Here is a 26947-nt window from a genome sequence, read left to right on the forward strand (position 1 = left end):
TTTGAGATTTTGTCACTTTAATATGGAAAATCAAACCACATTGTCTTATTTTATTTTTTATTGAAACAGGGGTTAAAGCTACGATATATAAAAAAAATAAATGATTTGTTTTGGTTCGATCATTACCGGTAATGAAAGTGAAATAATGAAATAATAATTCGCTGTTAGCAGCCAGTACGGTTCAATTTTGTCAAAATTTAGAAACATTGATGATGTTTTATTCACTTGCTAACCCCTTAGACATATAGATATAAATAGATTAAGCAATCATGCAATTGGATTTTTATAGGTGTGTTAAATTTTGTGTTATAAATCAAAAATGTATTTTTATCGTGTTTTTTTTTTCCTTTACAAGAAATTCTTTTTGTGGATCGAATCAGTCAATCAAATTATTTACCTTTGTTCCACTTTCAATGTTGACATTTTTTCCTTTTAAAAACAACCGTACAGATCGAGGTCGAATTATGCAATTGCAAGTGAATAATTCATTATCAATGTTTATTAGCCTGTTAGCTTAATTTGACCAAAAATTAACCATTTTAGCTGTTAAAAGCAAATTATTATTTCACTATTTCACCATCATTATAAATAATTGAACAAACAATATTCATACTTTAATTTTAAATAGATTTTTTAGATATCTCGTAGCTAGTGTCCCTTTAAATGTGTACATATCATATAGATATATTGTAAATTGTTAGCAATTACACGTCAATGGTACAGTTTCCAATATGCGTCACAAGTTGAAAACAGAATTAAGAAATACTGATTTTCAAAAATCCGCGGGAAATTACTTTTTTTTAACCTGTCCGATCCCTTACTTTTTCTCGCGAGACTTGTGTCAACATCGCGTGATGTAATATGGATGACGATCGGCTGAATTTTGACACTTTTGACAGTTTAGAGTGATTGTTTTGGATTATTAATAAATTACAAACGCTAGAATGGGAGGAAAAGAATCAAAATTATCTTATATTCCTTACGAGGAAGCTGTCAGACGATGTAAGAAAACAGTTTGATTGAAACACACCTTATGAATATTGCAAATTTATGTTGACATTTTTTCGTCTGTAAAATTAATACATCCTGTTGATCAAGAAACACATGTAGTTGCAATCTTTTACTTGTCTACATATTCAGACTCAACATACAACATTAAAAATGACATGAGTTTGAAAATATTTTGCAAGTAAACATGATTTTACGTTATGTGCTTGATAACTGAATCATTAATTTACAGGGAGGAAAATTTCTTTCAGTCATTCAGTGAATTAATACACGTTATCGCTTTTTGTCAGCCATTACTGGATATCACTCAGGTTCCCCTATAATTTCGACTTCTTCAAACAAAATATCTGGTCCCACAATGGAAAAGTGATTGTGTATGACCATTGATGACGTCAAAAGTTAAAGCGGCCTGGTCAACTAGGATTTAGCGATAAGGTGTATTGGAATTTAGGATTCAGATAAAGGCTTGTACAAAAAACATGTTGTATGCAACAATTGACAAAACCACAATATAAAATATCCACTAACATATAAGTGTTTCTCGATCAACGAAAATTGGTCAAATGAAAACAAATGAATCTACAGTTTACAAATTTAATAGAGCTAGTTGAATATGAGTGTTCAAATTTTGAATATCCCTTCAGTTAATTGACAAAAAGAAATAATTGAAGATTTATTTTTTCAGTAAGGGACTTGGAACAGAAACGTCTGAAAGATGCTTTTAAGAGATCATCGACCTTTGGTGGTTCAATGACAGAAGCAATGTTCTTAAGAGAAGTTCTTGGAGATGGTGTACCAGCCCCAGTTTCGAAAGTAAGTCAGGGATCTTCATGGCCTGTTTAACGATGTCTTGCGCCATCGTTCAAATGTCTTGTGCCATTGTCAAATGACTTGCGCCATCGTTAAATTGTCTTGCACCATCGTTAAATTGTCTTCCGCCATCGTTCAAAACTTCATCGTTTTTTGTAGCCAGATGCCATTTTTTTTATCAATTATAATCAAATGCATGTAATTGCATAACCCTTAGGCTTTTATGTTATAATCCAATACAGTTCTAACGCCTGAGGGATATCTGGATTACGATCGCTAATCACTTGTACCTGAGCTTGTATACAGGTAGATCAACAAACCAAACAAGAGAATACTATCTGAGGATAGACGATCCATTTGTCGAATTAATCAACTAAGTTTCAGCAAATGATTATGATAATTTAGATTAAATAAATAAATAAATTTAATCCAGTTACAAAGAAAACAGTTTAACAAGTCGAACACGTGCTTTATTTTGACTTACGCAATCAGCATCCCCCTTTTCTTAAAAAGTACAAAATAAGACGCAAAACAGTAAATATTATTTCATCGGAAATAACTCGAGTACTGCTGTAACAATAATTTAGAATTACTTTAAAAGTTTAAAGTAAAAACTTAAATATTTCCTGTGAAGAAATATCGTATCCTAATTCCGAATTCATTTCGTATATTACAATCAAATTGATACATCCGCGTTTCCGGTTTCTATTCAGACTTGAAAGATGCATGTTGCACAGCATCAATTTGCCAGATAAAGTCATTAAAAACCTTTTCATTTGTCAAAGTTTGCTTTACAAATCTCTTTAACCATGTGCATGTTAACCTTTTACATAACCCGTACGAATCGTTTTGTTGTTGCTGCAAATCAGCCATACCGGTAATGGGTTCTGAATTTGATAGTGTCCATGAAAAATAAGCTCCACATCATATGATTTTTAACCCCCATAACAATTACCAAAAATACAAGAAATCTACATGGGGACCTTCATGACAGCTTTTGGTCATTCTCGACTAAGGGGGGACCATGAAGACTTGGCATTTGAATGGTTAAAAATGGCAATAAATGAAAATGTTGATACTTCTAATTCTATAATGAAAATTCAAATAAATATAATTTAAATAAGCAATGAATTAGCATGTTCACCATTCCTTGTATGGAGGGATAAAATACTTCCGATCGCGCTACACTGTACAGCGTAGACACGGTTTGTAATGGTGAAAGTTCCTCCATCGTTCATTTTTCATCCATGGAGATCCCTGTAAGTACTGAGTTCAGGGGAAAAGATGAGCAGGGAACCAGTAGGCAATGCCACTGAAATTTTGGTTGGGCCCCTAAAACTTTCATGAAAATACCCATAGTGCTTATCCTTATTTTAGTATTGTGGAAGATTGGGCAACTATTTGGGAAATGTTTGTCTATTTAGGCCATGGAAAATTAATTGTTGGTTTCCCCTAACATGGGAAAACTTTAAAGACCCGGCAGGCAGGCTTTTTTTTTTTATTGGTAACCATGCGTAATTTTATATCTATATATATGTTTTGTTTCTATAGTGGAACTATAATCTTGCATATTTTCAACACTTTAAATTGTCTCTGCCAAACTTTTTTTTTTACAGAAAAATTAAATGACCCAGCGGTAAAAAAATGACCCATTCGGGTTAGGGGAAACCATCAATTATTTTTCCATGGTCTTATGGTGGTACCAAACACCTTGACTAAAATTAATTTGGCTAGTTTAATTTTCATAAAATTTTGACAAAATATGTTAATGTTTGACTCTTTGACAAAAATATAAAAATTAAAAAAAAACTTGAATCAAACACATTCATGACATTATCAGAAAAAAATGGTTGGATTTATAGCTGTTTGACAAACACTAATTTTGATTATTGAGAAGCTTAATACTTTCTTAACAATAGAATGTAATTAAAACGTTCAACTGATTTTAAAGAGTTATCTCCCTTAACTGTTATACCTAAATATAAAGTCAAGCTTATGTTTTTTGTTGGACCATTGATTTTTTCTGATTTATGACTGGATTTTTTTAATGGAAAATTCAGTTTCATGTCATGTATGTCTGGTATTCTAATGCAGAGCTTTAGATTTTAAATTAGTAAAATTGAATACCTGAAATTTTGTAACTCAAATCTACATGTATAATTAATATTACATAGACGTTTTGTAACTCAATAGTATATAACATGTACAATGTAATTAATAATACTTAAAATTTTCATACTACAAACAGTACCTGTCTGTCCTTGGTTTATAAGTTACATTCTTTATCTTCATTGACCATGTTGAATTGACAATACTCATGATACTTTTAATTTAAAAAAAGAATTTCCAAAATAATATTTAGTATGTGCATGCAGTTCTAGTATAGATTTTTAGGCAACAAATATTTGACACAAATGGGCAAAAGTGTTTTCATCTAATTTTTAGAATTTGAAGAAGCCCAGGGAATTTTTATATCAATTTTAACCAGAAATAGGTTAACAGGTGCATTTATATTCATTTGCATTAGGTTGATATTCGACACAGCTCATATGTTATTACTTACACAGCCTATAGCTATATCTAGAGGCTTTGGTGACTCAGGCCAAAATTAAAAATATGTTTGTTTCCCCTCCCCCCATCCGGGTCAAAAATAAGCCCCCGGGTCAAAAAATTATTTTCCACAAAAAAATAGAAATTATTTTTTTCCTGAAAATAATTTGTTTCCATTTTTGGAAAGTGCTTGAAAGCAGAAGGATTGATAATCTAAATAAATACACTGAAATTGAGCACAAACAACTGATGAGTGGCCTGGACTGGACAAATCAAACCATTCATGTGACCATGCTATGACAATCACATCCAGTTAAAAAAAAAAAAAGAACTTGCCTTCCTGGTCTGTTTACAAAGGGAAGACCCGGGGGAGGGGAAACAGACATTTTTTTAAATGTGGCCTCAGTATAATATAAATTTGTTGATTTTTACAGCTAATATTTAAAGGCTTTGGTGGCTCAGTATAATATAAATTTGTTGATTTTTACAGCCTATAGCTATATCTAGAGGCTTTGGTGACTCAGTATAATATAAATTTGTTGATTTTTACAGCTGATATTTAAAGGCTTTGGTGGCTCATCTAAAGGACTCAATTACAAGGATTTAATAAGTGGACTTGTAGTTCTGACCAAGGGAACTAAAGAAGAGAGAATTAAATGTTAGTAGACAGAATTTTTTTAAAGTAAATTTTACACTGTTCAAATTATTTTAGTATTTTTTAATAACTCTACAGTTACATGTAGCTTACAATTGTGTTTTCCTTTATATTACATGCCTTAAAAATCATATGAAAAAGATTGAAGATTTTGAAGAATATGATATATATAATAGAAAATATAAAAAAAGAAGATGTGGTATGATTGCCAATGAGACAACTCTCCACAAGAGACCCTGCCAAGATCTTTTGAAAGTACACCACTAATTCATGGTCCCATTGCTTTCTATGTTAAATTCCTCAATTTCAAGCAGGCACACCTCTTCCATTTTAAGTTCAAATAAAGTGGCAATTTTTGCATTTCAAAGCAACACTTTATGGTGTCTTGTACTGAAAAAATCGACATACTTTTAATGACATATAAGAAAGAACTGGTTCCCAGAACTTCGGATGTACCAAAACAGGTAATTCAGAATTGACAAACAGACAAAATGTACCCTCTTTTAAAATTTGGTGCATTTATTTTAATATTCAAAATCAAAAGTCCAAAAGTGTTCTACAATGATCACCAGTCCTTCAGCTTTCATTTGATACCAAAAATACCTAAATATTCTATATATTTTGAAAGTTACACTGATGCGTAGGAACTATTTTGTGTTAAATATGTACTACTTTCTGGTATGTGCTTTCTGGCCGGGCCCAAATTAGTGGTGTTACACCTATAATTTTGGTCATAAATTGATTTTTAGGCTTCTATCAGGTTAAAAAATGTAAAATATTAAAAACAAATAATTTTTAACTTGATTCATTTAAGTTACGACGTGAGGAGCATTTACAAAAATAGATCAACATCGATTGAAAATAATTGGCCCATTAAAAGGAAACAACTCTTAGTGATATACTAAAAGTACAAAAAATTAGGAATAGGTCAATATAAAAATAAGAAGATATGTGGTATGATTGCCAATGAGACAACTCTCCACTAACATGGCTAAAGACCAAATGACAAAGCAGTTACCAACTATAGGTCTCCTTACACATGTTACAGCTTTTCTTGTCAGCTAGGAAAAAAATCTGACTTGTTTCTATATCATGTTTGGGCATTTTCGTGGATTTTTATGCCCCACCTACGATAGTAGAGGGGCATTATGTTTTCTGGTCTGTGCGTCCGACTGTCTGTTCGTCCGTCCGTCTGTTCGTTCGTCCGTCCGTCTGTCCCGCTTCAGGTTAAAGTTTTTGGTCAAGGTAGTTTTTGATGAAGTTTAAGTCCAATCGACTTCAAACTTAGTACACATGTCCCCTATGATATGATCTTTCTAATTTAAATGCCAAATTAGAGTTTTGACCCCAATTTTACGGTTCACTGAACATAGAAAATGATAGTGCAAATTTCAGGTTAAAGTTTTTGGCTTCAGGTTAAAGTTTTTGGTCAAGGTAGTTTTTGATGAAGTTGAAGTCCAATCAACTTGAAACTTAGTATACATGTGCCCTATGATATGATCTTTCTAATTTAAATGCCAAATTAGAGTTTTGACCCCAATTTTACGGTTCACTGAACATAGAAAATGATAGTGCAAATTTCAGGTTAAAGTTTTTGGCTTCAGGTTAAAGTTTTTGGTCAAGGTAGTTTTTGATGAAGTTGAAGTCCAATCAACTTGAAACTTAGTATACATGTGCCCTATGATATGATCTTTCTAATTTAAATGCCAAATTAGAGTTTTGACCCCAATTTTACGGTTCACTGAACATAGAAAATGATAGTGCAAATTTCAGGTTAAAGTTTTTGGTCAAGGTAGTTTTTAATAAAGTAGAAGTCCAATCAACTTGAAACTTAGTATACATGTTCCCTTTGATAAGATCATTCTAATTTTAATGCCAAATTAGAGAATTTATTCCAATTTCACAGTCCTTTAAACATAGAAAATGATAGTGTGAGTGGGGCATCCGTGTACTGTGGACACATTCTTGTTTATACATGGTTTTGCCAATCTCTGCATTTAAAGCTTATAGAAAATTTGAAATTCGTTGAACATTTGTTTTCGTTGTTCACCCTGCTCACAAAACCAACAAAAATTTGTATCCAACCAAAATTAATAAATCTACAGTATGTAATTATATTTTTTTAACTTTTTTCAGTGATATTTGGAATGTATGCCGATGACAGTTATACTATGGTACAGAAGGATGAGATGGATCGACGTATTATTGAAACAGAGGGCCAGGTCTCTCATGCTGTATCAGAATTATTCTCAGATGTATGTAATTTACTTCTACTCAGTCTCTAATTGTAATTTCCTATTGTCCGTCTATTCATCATTCCAGTCTCTAATTGTAATATCCCATTGTCCATCTATTCATCATTCCGTCCCACACTCAACTGCATGGTTTTTATGCCCCACCTACGATAGTAGAGGGGCATTATGTTTTCTGGTCTGTGCGTCCGTTCGTCCATCTGTCTGTCTGTCTGTTCGTCCGTCTGTCCCGCTTCAGGTTAAAGTTTTTGGTCAAGGTAGTTTTTGATGAAGTTGAAGTCCAATCCACTTGAAACTTAGTACATATGTTCCTTATGATATGATTTTTCTAATTTTAAAGCCAAATTAAACTTTTGACCCCAATTTCACGGTCCACTGAACATAGAAAATGAAAATGCATGTTTCAGGTTAAAGTTTTTGGTCAAGGTAGTTTTTGATGAAGTTGAAGTCCAATCAACTTGAAACTTAGTACACATGTTCCCTATGATATTATTATACGACCGCAAAATTTGAAAAATTTTTCGTCGTATATTGCTATCATGTTGGCGTCGTCGTCTGCGTCAGTCGTCGTTGTCGTCGTCGTCCGAATACTTTTAGTTTTCGCACTCTAACTTTAGTAAAAGTGAATGGAAATCTATGAAATTTTAACACAAGGTTTATGACCACAAAAGGAAGGTTGGTATTGATTTTGGGAGTTTTGGTTCCAACATTTTAGGAATTAGGGGCCAAACAGGGCCCAAATAAGCATTTTCTTGGTTTTCGCACTATAACTTTAGTTTAATTTAATAGAAATCTATGAAATTTTGACACAAGGTTTATGACCACAAAAGAACGGTTGGGATTGATTTTGGGAGTTTTGGTTTCAACAGTTTAGGAATTAGGGGCCAAAAAAGGGCCCAAATAAGCATTATTCTTGGTTTTCGCACAATAACTTTAGTTTAAGTAAATAGAAATCTATGAAATTTAAACACAAGGTTTATGACCATAAAAGGAAGGTTGGTATTGATTTTGGGAGTTTTGGTCCCAACAGAATAAGGGGCCCAAAGGGTCCAAAATTAAACTTTGTTTGATTTCATCAAAATTGAATAATTGGGGTTCTTTGATATGCCGAATCTAACTATCATGACTGTGTATGTAGATTCTTAACTTTTGGTCCCGTTTTCAAATTGGTCTACATTAAGGTCCAAAGGGTCCAAAATTAAACTTAGTTTGATTTTGACAAAAAATGAATCAGTTAGGTTCTTTGATATGCTGAATCTAAAAATGTACTTAGATTCTTGATTATTGGCCCAGTTTTCAAGTTGGTCCAAATCGGGGTCCAAAATTAAACTTTGTTTGATTTCATCAAAAATTGAATAAATGGGGTTCTTTGATATACCAAATCTAACTGTGTATGTAGATTCTTCATTTTTGGTCCTGTTTTCAAATTGGTCTACACTAAAGTCCAAAGGGTCCAAAATTAAACTTAGTCTGATTTTAACAAAAATTGAAATCTTGGGGTTCTTTGATATGCTGAATCCAAAAATGTACTTATATTTTTTATTATGGGCCCAGTTTTCAAGTTGGTCCAAATCAGGATCTAAAATTATTATATTAAGTATTGTGCAATAGCAAGTCTTTTCAATTGCACAGTATTGCGCAATGGCAAGAAATATCTAATTGCACAATATTGTGAAATAGCAAATTTTTTTTTAATTAGAGTTATCTTTCTTTGTCCAGAATAGTAAGCAAGAAATATCTAATTGCAAAATATTGTGCAATAGCAAGATTTTTTTTTAATTGGAGTTATCTTTCTTTGTCCAGAATCAACTTAAATCTTTGTTATATACAATATACAATGTATATTCACTTTTTACTACCAACTGATAAATTAAAATAATCTTTACCATTCAGTGATAACAAGCAGTTTTTTTACATCTTAATATTTTATGATGTATTTAAATGAGTAGTTATTGTTGCAAACTCCATTAGAAATTTTAATTGAGATTAGTTTTGGAATAAGGGAAAGGGGGATGTGATTAAAAAAATTGGGTTCAATTTTTCTCATTTGAAATTTCATAAATAAAAAAGAAAATTTCTTCAAACATTTTTTTGAGAGGATTAACCCTTTCACCGATTGCTGCCCAGACAGAAGCTACTCTGAGACGATGGCTTCCCTGGCTACTATTGCTCAAGTGGGAGATCTTCATAATAAATGTCAATAAAAACTTGTTTGTAGTTATTTGTGTATTTATTTCATTCACTAACACCATGTTAACAGTTTTATTCATGTTTTGATAATTTTTTCCTCATAAAATATTCAAATTTTCAAATTTTCGGCATTATCTAGGTGAAATTCTCAAAATTCTGCTCTTTGACCCCAAATCGTAATTTTTTAACCCAAAACGGCAAACTTTTGAAAAATTTTATGAGGCTGTACAAATTCCTCACACTGAACGATGTCCATTCCAAGTGTTTTGTACATAAAACGACATTTTATGTCAAAAAAGTATACTAGTTTGGCTTCAATTCTTCCATATTCTTTCAAAAAAAATGTTCCCTCATTTCAAATTCTCGTAAATTCCGTAAATTTCGTCTGATTTTGACACGGTTTTCAACAAACGGAAGCGCCATGTTTTGACTTTCATCCGGGTATTCATCAAAGAAAGATAACTCATGTTTGCACTGTTTTGAGCGGGAAACATAAAAGATGTATTCCGATCCTGGTAAAACGGGACTCATCGTCAGTTGTCTGAAGCGTGAATCCCGGTAAACCGGGACTCATCGGCGAAAGGGTTAATATTCAACAGCATAGTGAATTGCTCTAAGAGAAAACAAAAATTTTAAGTTCATTAGAACACATTCATTCTGTGTCAGAAACCTATGCTGTGTCAACTATTTAATCACAATCCAAATTTAGAGCTGAATCCAGCTTGAATGTTGTGTCCATACTTGCCCCAACCGTTCAGGGTTCAACCTCTGCGGTCGTATAAAGCTACGCCCTGCGGAGCATCTGGTCTTTCTAATTTTAATTCCAAATTAAAGTTTGAACCCAATTTCACGGTCCACTGAACATAGAAAATGATAGTGCGAGTGGGGCATTCATGTACTATGGACACATTCTTGTTAGTTGTAACTTGTGTGCACTTTTAGATTTTTTAGATTCCTACTTCCATTTTGTAAAAAATGTGTGTGCACTTTTAGATTTTTTAGATTCCTACTTCCATTTTGTAAAAAATGTGGTTTATTTTCTCAAAGAATCATCAGTATACATTTTTTTATGGAACAAATAAACAATTGTGGAAATAAAGATTTTTAATGATAGATAATAAATTTTTCAAATAATAATCTTTTTCTGATTTCAGAGAGACCAAGTTACCTTTGAACAGTTCAGATTATGGATTTTTCAGCACCCTGGTGCAACAATTATTACAAAATGGCTTCTGATGGAGGACATTACAATCAGTCTGTCAAATGATACAGACACGCCCACATTCTACCAGACACTAGCTGGTGTAACTCACTGTAAGTTTCAACATCAGCGTAATTAGATATGTAGAGAGATTTCGTATTTTTGGCAGAAAACGTTTGACTACAAAATAGGCTGAAATATTTTACTGTCCAATCTAATCAAGTTCAAAGTTTTGAATGGCAAAAAATGATCTTAGCTTACATTAAATGGCCCTTTTAATGACCAAGCAATGAACATGATGAACTAAACCAGATGTTAAAGAATCCCATCTATCTGTTTATAAAAATATTTTCTGAATACATATAGTATATATATTAAGAAATATTTTTATAAACAGAAAGATGGGATACTTTTATGATATACATAAACTTGTTTTTGTTGTTTACCTAGGATTCATTAATTTTCTTGGATTGAGGAAACTTTGTATATTTGTGGATATTGATTTCTTGGTTTCATTGATGTCTGCATACAAGCCTATAGAAAGTTGTACTTTTAACATAAACATTAAATTTGTTGTTCACCTGTAGCCACAAAATCAATGAAAATTGGTACCTACGAAAATAATGAATCTACAGTAATGTATGAAATCAGAGTTTTGATTTATTTTTCATTGTCGCGATTTTATCATGTTTTATATTAAGAGTTTTATTAAAAAGGCCACTAAATCTATGCTTTCCATTTTACAATATATATTCTGTATATTTCAGTGGAAGAAACTGACATCAGTGAGCTAGAGAAGCGATACTGGATGTTGAAATCCCAGTCCAAGTCGGGGAAGTTTGATCTAGAAACATTTCAGAGTATGGTGTGTCCACCGATACCACAGGATATATCAGAAGGTTTGTTATGGTTGTAAAAAAAAGAAAGAAAGATATAAGGATTATGCCAGAACAAATATGTATGGGGGTGATGTTGTTGGTTGGAGGCAGTTTGTTGAAATGCCTGCCACCCAATTAATTGTATTTGAGAATTTTAGTGCAGTTAAAATGTGAAAAGTTGCTCTAATAACCATTCACCATTCCAATGTAGGAATAATTTTAAGTGTCCTTTCAATCCCCCCACATTTTTCATAATTCTGTTGTGTATAACAGTTTTTAGCATACATGACATTTTTCAAGGGCAAATGTTTGAAAAATAAAAGATTTAGAGCACCAATACTAACAAATAAAAATCTTTTGGTCATTAAGAAAAATAATATAAAATATTTGTAGCATGAATTCAATCAAGATAAATCATTAGGAGCTTCAATATTTTCCATATAATAATTATGGGGCACCAACACGATCATATTAAATTTTGGGCATGAGTCTGTAGCATATGAAACATGTACAGCACATTTTATACATCAACTTATATTTATAAAAAAATACATGAAATACAAGCATTAGATATATTTCGAGCATGAATTGAAATAAATAAAATATTTGAAGCAGGAGTACTAAAGAAAAGAGATAATACAGTAAAACTAAATGTATGTTATGTTTGTTTTCAAACATGTGAATCTGCCGTAAGTGTGACTGTGCATATATATATTTACCGCATTCTTACTATATATGTTTTTATGGATCTTCAATAAAGTTTTTGGCTCAATTCTCAATTGACAAATCCTTGTGGTCATAAATATTTTGAGCACAGTTATGATAATCACACTCAGAAATTCATGGAAACTCTGCTTACTGTAGATAATTGTATGTGTTTCAGGATTATTTAAAGCTTTTGATGAGAACTGTGATAACCACATAGACTTTAAGGAAATGGCTTGTGGAATATCAGCGTGTTGTAGAGGTCCTAGTATGGAAAGACAAAAATGTAAGTATACTATTTACTTTTACATAATTTTAGGTTGATATAGTTTTAACCTTTAAAAGTTTAAATTGCTTAGACAGTTTAATATAGGGAAATTAACCAAAATTACTCCAATGTATTTTGTTTGTGAGATATGATTTTTTACTTACTTGAAATTTTTGTATTGCATTTGTAAATACAAGTAATATAAATACCTTTGTTTACTTTTTATGCCCCACCTACGATAGTAGAGGGGCATTATGTTTTCTGGTCTGTGCGTCCGTTCGTTCGTCCGTCCGTCCGTCCGTTCGTTCGTCCGTCTGTCCCGCTTCAGGTTAAAGTTTTTGGTCAAGGTAGTTTTTGATGAAGTTGAAGTCCAATCAACTTGAAACTTAGTACAAATGTTCCCTATGATATGATCTTTCTAATTTTAATGCCTAATTATATTTTCAACCCATTTTCACGGTCCATTGAACATGGAAAATGATAGTGCGAGTGGGGCATCCGTGTACTTTGGACACATTCTTGTTATTGAATAATTTTCAAGATGACTTTCATGTGAATATGTTCTTGCATATAAAGAGATGTGTGATATAGGACAATGAGAGAGACATGTAGATGGAAATATGCCCGTCTTTTCAATATGTCAAACATTTAAGTGCTGACCAAAGATCTGAATATATAAGTTTAAGAGATAGCTACCACCATTACTGTTTAGGCCACACTTTAAAATATTTTGGTTTGCCCAAACCCTACCGAAAGATTGAGACAGTGGATAGGTAGGTAGGCATTTTCTTTTTTTTTTTTTCAAAAAAAGAAATTGAAGTATCAGATGTTTATTAGTCTTCATGCCTATTTGATTAAAAAAACTTCTTCAAATCAGGACAATAAAAGAATTTGAGTAGGCAGCTTTTTTCTTATTTATTATGGCCTTATCTCTTACACAATGAACCAATTTATCATGTAGAAGTGTGACTCTCTTACACAATGAACCAATTTATCATGTAGAAGTGTGACTCTCTTACACAATGAACCAATTTATCATGTAGAAGTGTGACATTTTTGTATTTTTCAGTTTGTTTTAAAGTATTTTGTAAAAAGAAAGATGGAAAGTTGAGTAAAGAAGATTTGATACAGATGCTGACTGCCATGTTAGCTGTACGGTCAGAGAATAGAGCAAGCCATGAATTAGTAAGTACCTTTCACATAGAATTGTAATATTACTTTGTCAATCTTTATATGTGTCTTGTAGTTATGTCATGTTTTATGCATGTAAGTCAAGGCAATTCGGAAAAGGGATACAGAATTTAAATATTAATTGAATGATTTCTTTGTTCTATAGTTTTGAAATATAGTTTGACTAACAACAGACCTGTTATGATCATGTTGACCTTTTAAAACTAATTAGTGCTGTTCCTTTTGAACATACATAACAACCAGGGAACACAATGATATTGGGGTACCACATATAGATGCAATTTTAGAATTTCACATACAATTTTACTGTACAGAAAAAACCATAGCATAGCACAACAAAATATTCAATATTGTTTCAAAGTGTAATAACTATTACGACCAGCATTCTCTGAAAAAAAAATATATCAGAATGTTCTTGAGTGTATTGTATACATGTATTGGTAATTTCGACATGGTGGCTTCCATATTTCAATGACTAGTTTTATTGTTTTGATTTACAGGAATCTGATGTGTTCCACAATTTATATCCAGAAACAGTTGCAATGGAAATTTTAGCATGCCATGATGCTGATAAGGTAAATAATTTGTTCTTATATAATAATGTGTTTTATAGTTTACTGTATTTACATTTGAAAAAATCAACAGCTAAATGATACATATCGTAGCTAAATGATACATATCGTAGCTAAATGATACATATTGTAGCATTTCCCTATGTAAGCACCAACCCTTTCTGAACATATCTGTTGTATATACAAAGAATATTGTTTGGAAAAATAAAATAAATACAAGCACAGCAACAACCAAAGAAAGATGAAGCAAAGGAACAGAGCTTTTATTGCTGTTCTTCATCTCAAAGTCACAGTGAGCCCTTCAACACGGATCAAAAAAACTCTTAGATCTTGTTCCATATGATTATAAACACATCCATTTGTAAGCATTTCAACCCACGGAGAACAATGTATTGCATATATGCAATATCTATAGAATGCTTGTTTTATCTGCTTATTAAGTTATTATACAGAATAAATAAAATTTTATTTCTTGTATTATTATTTTTTTTTATATTAACACTTTAGGATGACAGTATTACACAAGAAGAATATTTAGTATGGACTGTTAACAACACTTTGGCTGATGACTTTCTTAATCTACTAAGTCAGGTAGGAATTATACAAACATTGAAAAAAACTTAACTCTATACATATGAAAACCTATTCTGTTTGTTCAGAAATATTTGCCTGCATTTAAATTGAGATTGTTGAACTATTGACAAAAAGTGAAAGATTATTTATTACCATTTAAGGATAGGCTGTCTACAGATATTGCTTTCAAAATTTAAAATAGATATTAACCTTCAGTGATTTTTGCAATGACCTAACCATTGTAAAACTTTCTGAATAGAGCTATTAAGAGTTATGGGAAAAGTACAAAAAAGTGTAAATGTTTATTGCAATAAACCACTTTTGAGTTCATCCATCACCGGGAAAAACTCGTCAATTATGGGCGCCTTTATGACGTCATTTACCAGATAGAGGGGCTAGCCTGTATCCCTGCACTATTAATGTTCATCAAGCGTCTTAGTGATCGTCGTTGTGCAGGATAAACTAGAAATAATGGTTGTTCTGTAGGTACTTAATGATAATTCCCTAATGACAGCAGTGCTGATTGTCAATTTTGATAATTCAATTTGCCGAATAATTCGTACAATATAGAATAATAGTTTTCCAACCACTCGCTCAACATTAGAATGGAAGTGACGACGCCCCTAAACGCACAAATGACGTTCACTAAAACCAGAGTTTTTAACGGAAATGCATCAAACTTAAAAGTTGTCTATTTGTCTTTCCACATCTTAAAAACAATGTTAAGTTTTGAATTACTGTGGGGTCATTATAGTTGCCACAGTTGCATTACATAAATGATATAGAGTTACTGAATGAATATTTAAAAAATTGTCTTGAGTAGATTTTTTTATACTACACAGGATTGCAAGTGCAATACATTTTCTACAAGGGAAAATTCTTTATTGTGTAGCAAGCTCGAAAAACTGTTAAAACATATTTTTGAAGCTTTATTTTCACTAGTGCAATATGAAATATTTTTGCATGCTATCTTTTGTTCATCGTCCTTCCCTACACCTATATCACCCTACTCTGGTGCTCTGTAATTCTTGGATCAAGGCTTCAAAACGAGACCAGGCATTATCAGCGACATCACAATGTGAGAGGAGAAGTTATCAGCGACGTCACAATGTGAAAGGAGAAGTTATCAGCGACGTCACAATGTGAAAGGAGAAGTTATCATGCTTGTTTTTTCAATGAAAACTCATTGGGAGAGGGAAAAGACCAGTATTAGAACGATAAACAGATAATCAGGTTTTCTTAGTACAAATGTATAGATATCGTAAAATATCAGCCGCTCAACACAATGTAAAACTTTAAAGCTCATTCGCTGCGCTCAATCGCAAAAAGGTTCACAATGTGGCTCACAGCTGATATTTTACGATATCAATGTGTAGAAAACCCGATAATCTATACTTACACTCTGAATGAAATATGTTGTTGATATACTATGATAGCCACTATTTTGTAGATTTGCCATATTGTGTTAGGACTGAAACCTCAGTCAACTGAAGAAGAAGGTAACATTGTAAAGTAAGTTTGAAAATAAGTTTAAGACAATTGGAAGTAAATACTCGAAAACGTTTGAAAATCAAATTGGGTTTTGCCTTATCTCAGTTCTTCATTGATCAACATTCAATTATGACATCAAACTATCATGCTTTCATCAGATTTTTAGCTCACCTGTCCCGAAGGGACAAGTGAGCTTATGCCATCACTTGGCGTCAGTCGTCGTCTGTCGTCCGTCGTCTGTCGTCGTCTGTCGTCGTAAACTATTTCAAGAATCTTCTCCTCTGAAACTACTGGGCCAAATACTTTCAAACTTTAACTGAATGTTCCTTAGGGTATCTTATTTATAAATTGTATCCGAAGTTTTGATCTGTCAACAAACATGGTCGCCATTGCTAAAAATAGAACATAGGGGTCAAATGCAGTTTTTGGCTTATAACTCAAAAACCAAAGCATTTAGAGCAAATCTGACTTGGGGTAATATTGTTTATCAGGTCAAGATCTATCTGCCCTGAAATTTTCAGATGAATCAGACAACCCGTTGTTGGGTTGCTGCCCCTGAATTAGTAATTTTAAGGAAATTCAGCAAAGTAAGATTTACAAATAAGTCAGCATGACGGAAATGGTCAGTTGACCCCTTTAGGAGTTATTGCCCTTTATAGTCAATTTTTAACCATTTTTCGTAAATCTTAGTAATCTTTTACAAAAATCTTCTCCTCTGAAACTACTGGGCCAAATACTTCCAAACTTAAATGAATGGTCCTTAGGGTATCTAGTTTGTAAATTGTATCAGAAGTTGTGATCTATCAACAAACATGGTCGCCATTGCTAAAAATAGAACATAGGGGTCAAATGCAGTTTTTGGCTTATAACTCAAAAACCAAAGCATTAAGAGCAAATCTGACATGGGGTAATATTGTTTATCAGGTCAAGATCTATCTGCCCTGAAATTTTCAGATGAATCAGACAACCTGTTGTTGGGTTGCTGCCCCTGAATTGGTAATTTTAAGGAAATTTTGCTGTTTTTGGTTATTATCTTGAATATTATTATAGATAGAGATAAACTGTAAACGGGAATAATGTTCAGCAAAGTAAGATTTACAAATAAGTCAACATGACAGAAATGGTCAGTTGACCCCTTTAGGAGTTATTGCCCTTTATAGTCAATTTTTAACCATTTTTCGTAAATCTTAGTAATCTTTTACAAAAATCTTCTCCTCTTAAACTACTAGGCCAAATACTTCCAAACTTTAACTGAATGTTCCTTAGGGTATCTAGTTTGTAAATTGTATCAGAAGTTGTGATCTATCAACAAACATGGTCGCCATTGCTAAAAATAGAACATAGGGGTCAAATGCAGTTTTTGGCTTATAACTCAAAAACCAAAGCATTTAGAGCAAATCTGACGTTGGGTAATATTGTTTATCAGGTCAAGATCTATCTGCCCTGAAATTTTCAGATGAATCAGACAACCCGTTGTTGGGTTGCTGCCCCTGAATTGGTAATTTTAAGGAAATTTTGCTGTTTTTGGTTATTATCTTGAATATTATTATAGATAGAGATAAACTGTAAACAGGAATAATGTTCATCAAAGTAAGATTTACAAATAAGTCAACATGACGGAAATGGTCAGTTGACCCCTTTAGGAGTTATAGCCCTTTATAGTCAATTTTTAACCATTTTTCGTAAATCTTAGTAATCTTTTACAAAAATCTTCTCCTCTGAAACTACTGGGCCAAATACTTCCAAACTTTAACTGAATGTTCCTTAGGGTATCTAGTTTGTAAATTGTATCCGAAGTTATAATCTATCAACAAACATGGTCGCCATTGCTAAAAATAGAACATAGGGGTCAAATGCAGTTTTTGGCTTATAACTCAAAAACCAAAGCATTTAGAGCAAATCTGACGTTGGGTAATATTGTTTATCAGGTCAAGATCTATCTGCCCTGAAATTTTCAGATGAATCAGACAACCCGTTGTTGGGTTGCTGCCCCTGAATTGATAATTTTAAGGAAATTTTGCTGTTTTTGTTTATTATCTTGAATATAATTATAGATAGAAATAAACTGTAAACAGCAATAATGTTCAGCAAAGTAAGATCTTCAATTAAGTCAATTTGACCAAAATTGTCAATTGACCCCTTAAGGAGTTATTGCCCTTTAAAGACTTTTTTCACAATTTGTTCAGTATGTTGACTTACTTTAAAAAATCTTCTCCTTTGAAACTGCTGTATCAATTTCAGCCAAACTTAGGCTAAATGAGTTTCAGAGTATCTAGTATAAATTTTATATTTTATTTCCTTGTATGTCAAGAAACATAGCTCCTATGGCTAAAATAGAACATCTATTGGAGAAAATGATTATTTTTTTTGGCTTTTGAAGAAAATAGGACGATCCAAAAAACATTTAAATAAATTGAAAAGCCAAAATAATCATTGATGACAGATTTAACCAAAAGAATTAAGGTGAGCGATTCAGGCTCTTGAGAGCCTCTTGTTTAATTGTAATATCACAAAAAATGTGAAGTTTGACATCTCAAAGAATGAACATAGAAAGTTGAGATAAAGTTTTGCTTTATTTTGTATTCATTAATTATCAATTTTCAACAGTTGAAATGTTATATATACATATTTAAACGTCTACAGGGGAGAACTGTTGTTTCAAAGTCAATGTCAAAATAATGTTTATTTTAATTGTTATTGCCTGTTTACATTTTTAGCTCACCTGGCCCGAAGGGCCAAGTGAGCTTTTCCCATCACTTTGCGTCCGGCGTCCGGCGTCGTCCGTCGTCGTCCGTCGTCCGTCGTCGTTAACTTTTACAAAAATCTTCTCCTCTGAAACTACTGGGACAAATTGAACCAAACTTGGCCACAATCATCATTGGGGTATCTAGTTTAAAAAATGTGTGGCGTGACCTGGTCAACCAACCAAGATGGCCGCCACGGCTAAAAATAGAACATAAGGGTAAAATGCAGTTTTTGGCTTATAACTCAAAAACCAAAGCATTTAGAGGAAATCTGACATGGGGTAAATATGTTTATCAGGTCAAGATCTATCTGCCCTGAAATTTTCAGATGAATCGGTCAACCGGTTGTTGGGTTGCTGCCCCTGAATTGGTCATTTTGAGGAAATTTTGCTGTTTTTGGTTATTATCTTGAATATTATTATAGATAGAGATAAACTGTAAACAGCAATAATGTTCGGCAAAGTTAAATTTACAAATAAGTCAACATGACCGAAATGGTCAGTTGACCCCTTTAGGAGTTATTGCCCTTTATAGTCAATTTTTAACCATTTTTCATAAATCCAAGTAATCTTTTACAAAAATCTTCTCCTCTGAAACTACTGGGCCAAACTAATCCAAACTTGGCCACAATCATCTTTGGGGTATCTAGTTTAAAAAATGTGTGGCGTGACCCGGTCAATCAACTAAGATGGCCGCCACGGCTAAAAATAGAACATAGGGGTAAAATGCAGTTTTTGGCTTATAACTCAAAAACCAAAGCATTTAGAGGAAATCTGATGTGGGGTAAAAATGTTTATCAGGTCAAGATCTATCTGCCCTGAAATTTTCAGATGAATCGGTCAACCTGTTGTTGGGTTGCTGACCCTGAATTGGTAATTTTGAGGAAATTTTGCCGTTTTTGGTTATTATCTTGAATATTATTATAGATAGAGATAAACTGTAAACAGCAATAATGTTCAGCAAAGTTAGATTTACAAATAAGTCAACATGACCGAAATGGTCAGTTGACCCCTTAAGGAGTTATTGCCCTTTATAGTCAATTTTTAACCATTTTTCATAAATCTAAGTAATCTTTTACAAAAATCTTCTCCTCTGAAACTAATGGGCCAAATTAATCCAAAGTTGGCCACAATCATCTTTGGGGTATCTAGTTTAAAAAATGTGTGGCGTGACCCAGTCAACTAACCAAGATGGCCGCCACGGCTAAAAATAGAACATAGGGGTAAAATGCAGTTTTTGGCTTATAACTCAAAAACCAAAGCATTTAGAGGAAATCTGACATGGGGTAAATATGTTTATCAGGTCAAGATCTATCTGCCCTGAAATTTTCAGATGAATCGGTCAACCCGTTGTTGGGTTGCTGCCCCTGAATTGGTCATTTTGAGGAAATTTTGCTGTTTTTGGTTATTATCTTGAATATTATTATAGATAGAGATAAACTGTAAACAGCAATAATGTTCATCAAAGTAAGATTTACAAATAAGTCAACATGACCGAAATGGTCAGTTGACCGCTTTAGGAGTTATTGCCCTTTATAGTCAATTTTTAACCATTTTTCGTAAATCTTAGTTATCTTTTACAAAAATCTTCTCCTCTGAAACTACTGGGCCAAATTAATTCAAACTTAATCACAATCATCTTTGAGGTACCTTGTTTGAAAAATGTGTGGCGTGACCTGGCCATCCAACCAAGATGGCCACCACGGCTAAAAATAGAACATAAGGGTAAAATGTAGTTTTTTGCTTATAACTCTGAAACCAAATCATTTAGAGGAAATCTGACAAGGAGTTAAATTGTTAAGCAAGTCAATATATATCTGCCCTGAAATATTCAAATGAATTGGACAACCGGTTGTTGGGTTGCTGCCCTCCAATTGGTAATTTTTAAAGAAATTTTGCTGTTTTTGGTTATTATCTTGAATACTATTATAGATAGCGATAAACTGTAAACAGCGATAATGTTCATCAAAGTAAGATCTACAAATAAGTCCACATGACCTAAATGGTCAATTGACCCCTTAAGGAGTTATTGCCCTTTATAGTCAATTTTTAACAATTTTCATTAATTTGGTAAATTTATGTAAATTTTTACCAAATATTTTTCTCTGTTACTAATGGGCAAAGTTCATTATAGATATAATTGTAAGAAGCAAGAATGTTCAGTAAAGTAAGAACTTCAAACACATCATCACCAAAATACAATTTTGTCATGAATCCATTTGTGTCCTTTGTTTAATATGCACATAGACCAAGGTGAGCGACACAGGCTCTTTAGAGCCTCTAGTTATTGGAAAGTACAACATTTTTCTACGAAGTGAAAGCTCAAAAAGTAACATTTATATTTAATTTGACAGCCAGTGGTTAAGTAGAGAGTCGAGGAAATCATTCCAAGTAGGACAGATTTGGTATCTTATTTCTATGCAATGGTGGAACTGTTGGAATGAATATGTCAGTTTTAAGGTAAGATCATACACTGAAAGGGTGTTAAGGAAGCAATATTCAATGAATCATAACCTGAGAATGTCATTGTGTTAAATATTTACTATTCATGATTTCATCAATTTCTGTTTCCATGACCCTCAGATAATGTCGTGGAGTTATGTAGGTTTAAAGCTTTCTTTCATATATTCTAAGTTAAGCATAGATTTTAGGTCAAAGGTATGTTATCAGCTACATGTATAAAGACATGGTTACACTCAAAACTCATGTATCTTTGAGTCTTCTTGTATATTGTGGATTCATTTATTTTCATGGATACCAATTTGGGAAATGCTGAAAACTTGCCTTTTCATGGTTAAGTGATTTTGATTTTTTTCCATAGTCAGCATACAATCTGATAGAAAATTTGTAAAACCTTGAATATTTTAATTTGTGGTTCACCTCTACCCATAAAAACCAGAAAAATTGGTATCCAACGAATAATAATGAATCCAAAGTAGAACAAAGGTGTCCAGCAATTTTTGGTCTGTTTGGTAAATATTTTTCTAAGGTTGAAAAAAGAATCAAAACTTGATAGAACAAATACATGTACCTTTGTTATATCCTTGCTGTCATAGAGGATTTTATGTTGTAATTACCTTTTCTGTCAGTTTGTCTGTCTTCAATTTGTTTGCCTGCATATGGATGTCTGTTCATCTGTGCTAAAAGTACAGTGTAACCTGTGTAATCTGACAGCTGAGTATTCCAACATCCTGCTTTAAGCAACACATTTTCATGGTCTAAAATATGCTGTGTGTTTATGTGTTACATATTTGTTTTTCGTTCATTTTTTTACATAAATAAGGCCGTTAGTTTTCTCGTTTGAATTGTTTTACATTGTCTTATCGGGGCCTTTTATAGCTGACTATGCGGTATGGGCTTTGCTCATTGTTGAAGGCCGTACGGTGACCTATAGTTGTTAATGTCTGTGTCATTTTGGTCTTTTGTGGATAGTTGTCTCATTGGCAATCATACCACATCTTCTTTTTTTATACTATCCTTGCAGAAAAAACCTGAGTATTCCTACACCCTGCTTAATCTGACATTTTTTTCTGGTCTTTCAGTGTGTCGGATTAGGCAAATTACACTGTAGTGTTAATCAATCAATCAAAGAATAAAAGAATGATTTTATTTTGTAGAATGTGACAGAAATGAATGGAGACATCAATGGTGCAGTATCTATAAATGACAAAGTTATCAATGAGGAAACACAACATAGAATAACTAAAAATAAACATCCTGGGAAAGCCGTACCGTGGGAGGACGACAGCGTTATCATGGTCAACGCCAAGACATCTAGTTACAACATGTCTCAGTCCTACAGTGGAGCTAGTCTAACACATAACCACTCAAACAGTGCAATCAAAACACAGAACTGTGCAAGTCCTCTGAAAACATGCCTTAATACGCCAGACCAGACTTTAGTGAACCGCAGTCCAAGCCCATCGCCTAAGTTCAGGAAGAAAACTCTTCAGATGAATAATTCTCTCCCTTTAAAACCTGCTGCAGTAGACAATAGTCCTTTGTTGGTATCTAGTCAATCTAAAGTAAGTATAATGTAGTCCAATAACAATAATTCTCCCCCTTTAAAACCTGCTGCAGTAGACAATAGTCCTATGTTGGTTTCTAGTTAATCTAAAGTATGTAAGAATGTATTTGCCCTCAACTGAGCGAAACTCAATGTTTAATATAGAATATTATGATAATTTATATCTATAATTTTGCAGGTAAGACAAACAGATTTATTCTCTTATTTCACTCATATTTATCATTTAGTAAACAGATGTCTTGGAAAGTAAACAAAGTATTTGCCTTCTTGATATTTTTTTATATTTTATAATTTGTAGGTGATCTCATTAACAAATGAAGGTGGTAGATTAAAGAGAGATATAATGTTGGTCAGAGGGAAAGATTTTGAGATAGTTCCTGAGGCTATATGGAGAGCTCTGTCTACCTGGTATGGGGCCAACACAGCACTCCCAAGAACTGTAAGTCATTGAAAACTCATGAAAAACATGAAGCATTAGTACACCAATTATTTTCACTTTCTGAAAGGTTGTGTTCATCAATTTCTTACATAACTTATATGTTTACTCATTAGATAATATTCAGTTTAATCTGTAACTTCTAAAGTCAACCATTAAAATAACAGACATATGCAGAGACAAAATCATCGCAATAAAATAGAATTTGTTTTGAATGACAGTTGAATTACTTTAACTGGACCTTTTTAAAGCCTTGACATAACCTGAAGCAATTTGTTTCTATAATACAGTGAAGAATAAAAATCTATTAAGACTAGAAAAGAGTAATAAGTTTACCCTTACATTATTTTTATTAAACTGCGCTAGTTATTGTGGAATTTAGGATAAAAATATTTGAGATATCAAGACATTTATAACCTATGATAATATTTTTTCATATATTTGTCTGACAACAAAAGATGTTTAGAATATTTTTAATGAGAAACAATGGAAAGCCTTCATATATTTAAGGTGATATCTTCATCTACAAACGATGGACAACCAGAACTAGAACTGTATCCTATTACTGTCAAGTTGTTAAGGCACCAGTTTGTAACCAATAGACCAGTTCCCATGACAACTTTTACAGGAATGATGTCAGGTATTGGTGGAATGGCTCTGTGTAAGATATTTAACTTCTTAAACAATGCTAGGTTAAGATATTTAGTCTGCTTGTTTTTGCTTCATATGGATGCTTTAAGCTTAATTAAGTGTCTTATTTCAGCATTTTGGAAGGCTTAACACAGTTAATGTTTTACCATCTCTTTGTTAGATAAATTACACCCGTCTAGAAAATGTTAGAGTCAAGATAACTTGTTAATCTATTGCTCTTTATTTTTATGATCAGACTTACAAATTCAAAACACACATTAGATAAACTTTTCATATTTTTTTTGGAAATCAAGTTTTCACATTTATAATGAGCACAAAGTATTCCATATACATGTATATATATAATAAAAAAAATTAAATTCGCAAACTACATTTCACATCAAATATATATATATCTAATAGCACATTCACAGCATACCCGAACTAAAATAGTTGTCAGCTAATTGTGCTACAACTGGTCACTTAAAAACCCTTGTTTTACCTAGAGCGGTTGTCACTTGTCTGTTTCAAATGCCTTGCCCTTAGATTTACATGCTTTTAAAATAATTGAAAGAATTTACAGGCTGCAAGAAAAAAAAATTAACACTTGAAATTTGATTGAATAGAACTGCTTTTTATATTCATTACAGCTTGTTATGCATAATTTGATGTTAAATGATTTTTTTTCATTTAGAAACCTAGTCTTAAAATGGGATTTTTGTTGTATAATGCTGGACCTTTATTGAATTATGCCCATAAGGAAAAAAATCTTTATTTTGAGAATGTTTTAAAAGTTGAAGGTCATATGGTCACACTTACTCTGAAATATCCCACGATAGAAAAAAAAAAACAGATGTTCTGATTCCAGTATTTGATTTTAGTGTCATTGAGTTGAAAATCAAGCTTATTTTCAATAATGTCTAATATGGTAGTTACTGAAAATTCCCTTTGCATTTAATGCAGTTATTGTGGTACAAGGGTATTTTTTTAGTCCCCCTACTAATGAAGTTGAAGGGGACTTAAGATTTACACTCTGTCTGTCTTTCCATCCGTCAGTCCAGCAAAACAGTTTTTAATATTTAATTTTGTGCTGACTTCGAGAACTCACTAAAATATTCAGTTTTCCGCATGTTTTTTCGTACTTAAAAAAAAAAGAATTAACCTTTTCAATGTTTTTTTTTTACAGCAATGTCAAACATGGTTGCTAGCAATACACAGACACCAAGACGTTATGTTGCGTACACAGCCACATTCAGTCGGCAACACACAGTACAACAGATCTATGAATTCCTTTGTACTAAGCTCAGATTTTCCAGAGAAGACACCAGACTATGGAAAATAGGTTCTAAAGAAGATGTAAGTACAACAGATTTTAAAAGTGTTCATTGCTTCAAATAACATTCAAGATTTAACATGCAATATTCTCATTGATGGAGTTGGCTGTAAACTTCAATGACTTGTCCATAAATAATTTTCATTACTCATTTACAGCTCCTGTTCTGAAAGTCTGAGCAATATGTAACGAAATCATGAATGATAATATTTTTCTTAAACTTTCATAATTGTGAAATTTCCAGGTTATTTTTTATTTAAGATCTATCAGAGTGTTACTTCTTGTTTCATGATTGGCAATACTTCTAAATTTTGATGACCCTATTAAAGCCTGAGATAAGAGTACATGCGAGAACTTCAGGAATTCATTCCTCCCTCGATATATATATCAAAATGGCAATAGGACGAAATTCGCTACTATACAAATATTTATAATTATATTTTTTAACAGTGTATGACATTACTAGAGGATGAAAATCAGACTTTAGAAGATTGCAGTGTTGAAGAAAATCAACAAATGCTTATTGAAAGTAAGTTCAATTTATTCATATTATTTTATCAAATGAGGATATATAAACTTGAATTCAACATCTTTTTTAATCCAAAGAATTTCTTTATTGAGAAGGACAACTTTGAACTTTACTGATTAAGGTAAATCAAGAAACGCTATTCAGATGCATATAATTTATAAAGAATTGTTATTGATTTTTTTTCAATGTGATAATTTAAAAAGAAAGTGACTATTTTTCTTAATCTATTTTAACCTGACAATTTATTGTTGAAGAATATTGTCTTTCCCCCACAAGTTTGTTCTACATAATATATAACTAACACTGAAGTTTTCAAATGTTTTGAAGCTGAAGTTAAACTCCATTCAACAACTTATTGTCTAGCTAGGGAAACCACAAGACTTTTATTTAATTTATTAATGTAACTAAACCATCATTTTGTATGAATGGAACAATGGAACGATTTATTACACTTTATTTTTACAGTACGGAATAAGGATTTGACATGGCCAGAAGAAATGTCTCAGTTGGCTAAAAATAAAACTCTCAGGAAGGAGGCAGGTTCAGGTAGGTATAAACAATAGATGGGCAGTAATGGTTTACTTTTATAAATTGTAACTTGGATGGATAGTTGTCTCATTGGCACTCATACTCCATTTTCTTATATCTAGAAAGAGAGAAAGCTATATCTGTTATTTAGAAAAAGCAATACAATATTAATCACAAGTTTTTAATTCTAATTTTAAACATTTTTATATTGGTATTTCTCAACACAGCTGATTTTTTTTTATGTGGAAATGAGATTGAAAATGCTGTTATGTTTGCTCTTTAACACTGTCTGATTCTTATAAATTGTTGAACTTTAATCAGTCCCTACTCTGCATAGGTATTGCTTCCAATAAAATGTTTGGAAGAATAAGTATATA

The 26947-nt window shown here is 32.4% G+C and overlaps 1 protein-coding gene across 2 annotated transcripts in view; it reads left to right on the plus strand.

Moving 5' to 3' along the window:
• Positions 1–842: 842 nt before the first annotated feature.
• LOC143076663 (ubiquitin carboxyl-terminal hydrolase 32-like) overlaps positions 843–26947 on the plus strand; it is a 56989-nt gene continuing 30884 nt past the window's right edge. For both annotated transcript variants that reach the window (XM_076252502.1, XM_076252503.1), the window contains exons 1-18: positions 843–1002; positions 1694–1821; positions 4921–5026; positions 7160–7278; positions 10620–10779; positions 11434–11565; positions 12428–12535; positions 13587–13702; positions 14209–14283; positions 14788–14871; positions 16304–16365; positions 21442–21547; positions 22705–23112; positions 23413–23553; positions 24061–24211; positions 25367–25536; positions 25964–26042; positions 26508–26588. In XM_076252502.1, the coding sequence (XP_076108617.1) occupies positions 945–1002; positions 1694–1821; positions 4921–5026; positions 7160–7278; positions 10620–10779; positions 11434–11565; positions 12428–12535; positions 13587–13702; positions 14209–14283; positions 14788–14871; positions 16304–16365; positions 21442–21547; positions 22705–23112; positions 23413–23553; positions 24061–24211; positions 25367–25536; positions 25964–26042; positions 26508–26588 (2284 nt within the window). In that variant the 5' untranslated portion in view covers positions 843–944. The remainder of the gene's footprint in view (positions 1003–1693; positions 1822–4920; positions 5027–7159; positions 7279–10619; positions 10780–11433; positions 11566–12427; positions 12536–13586; positions 13703–14208; positions 14284–14787; positions 14872–16303; positions 16366–21441; positions 21548–22704; positions 23113–23412; positions 23554–24060; positions 24212–25366; positions 25537–25963; positions 26043–26507; positions 26589–26947) is intronic.

The sequence above is a fragment of the Mytilus galloprovincialis genome, chromosome 5 (genome assembly GCF_965363235.1).
Source record: "Mytilus galloprovincialis chromosome 5, xbMytGall1.hap1.1, whole genome shotgun sequence".
Lineage (NCBI taxonomy): Eukaryota > Metazoa > Mollusca > Bivalvia > Mytilida > Mytilidae > Mytilus > Mytilus galloprovincialis.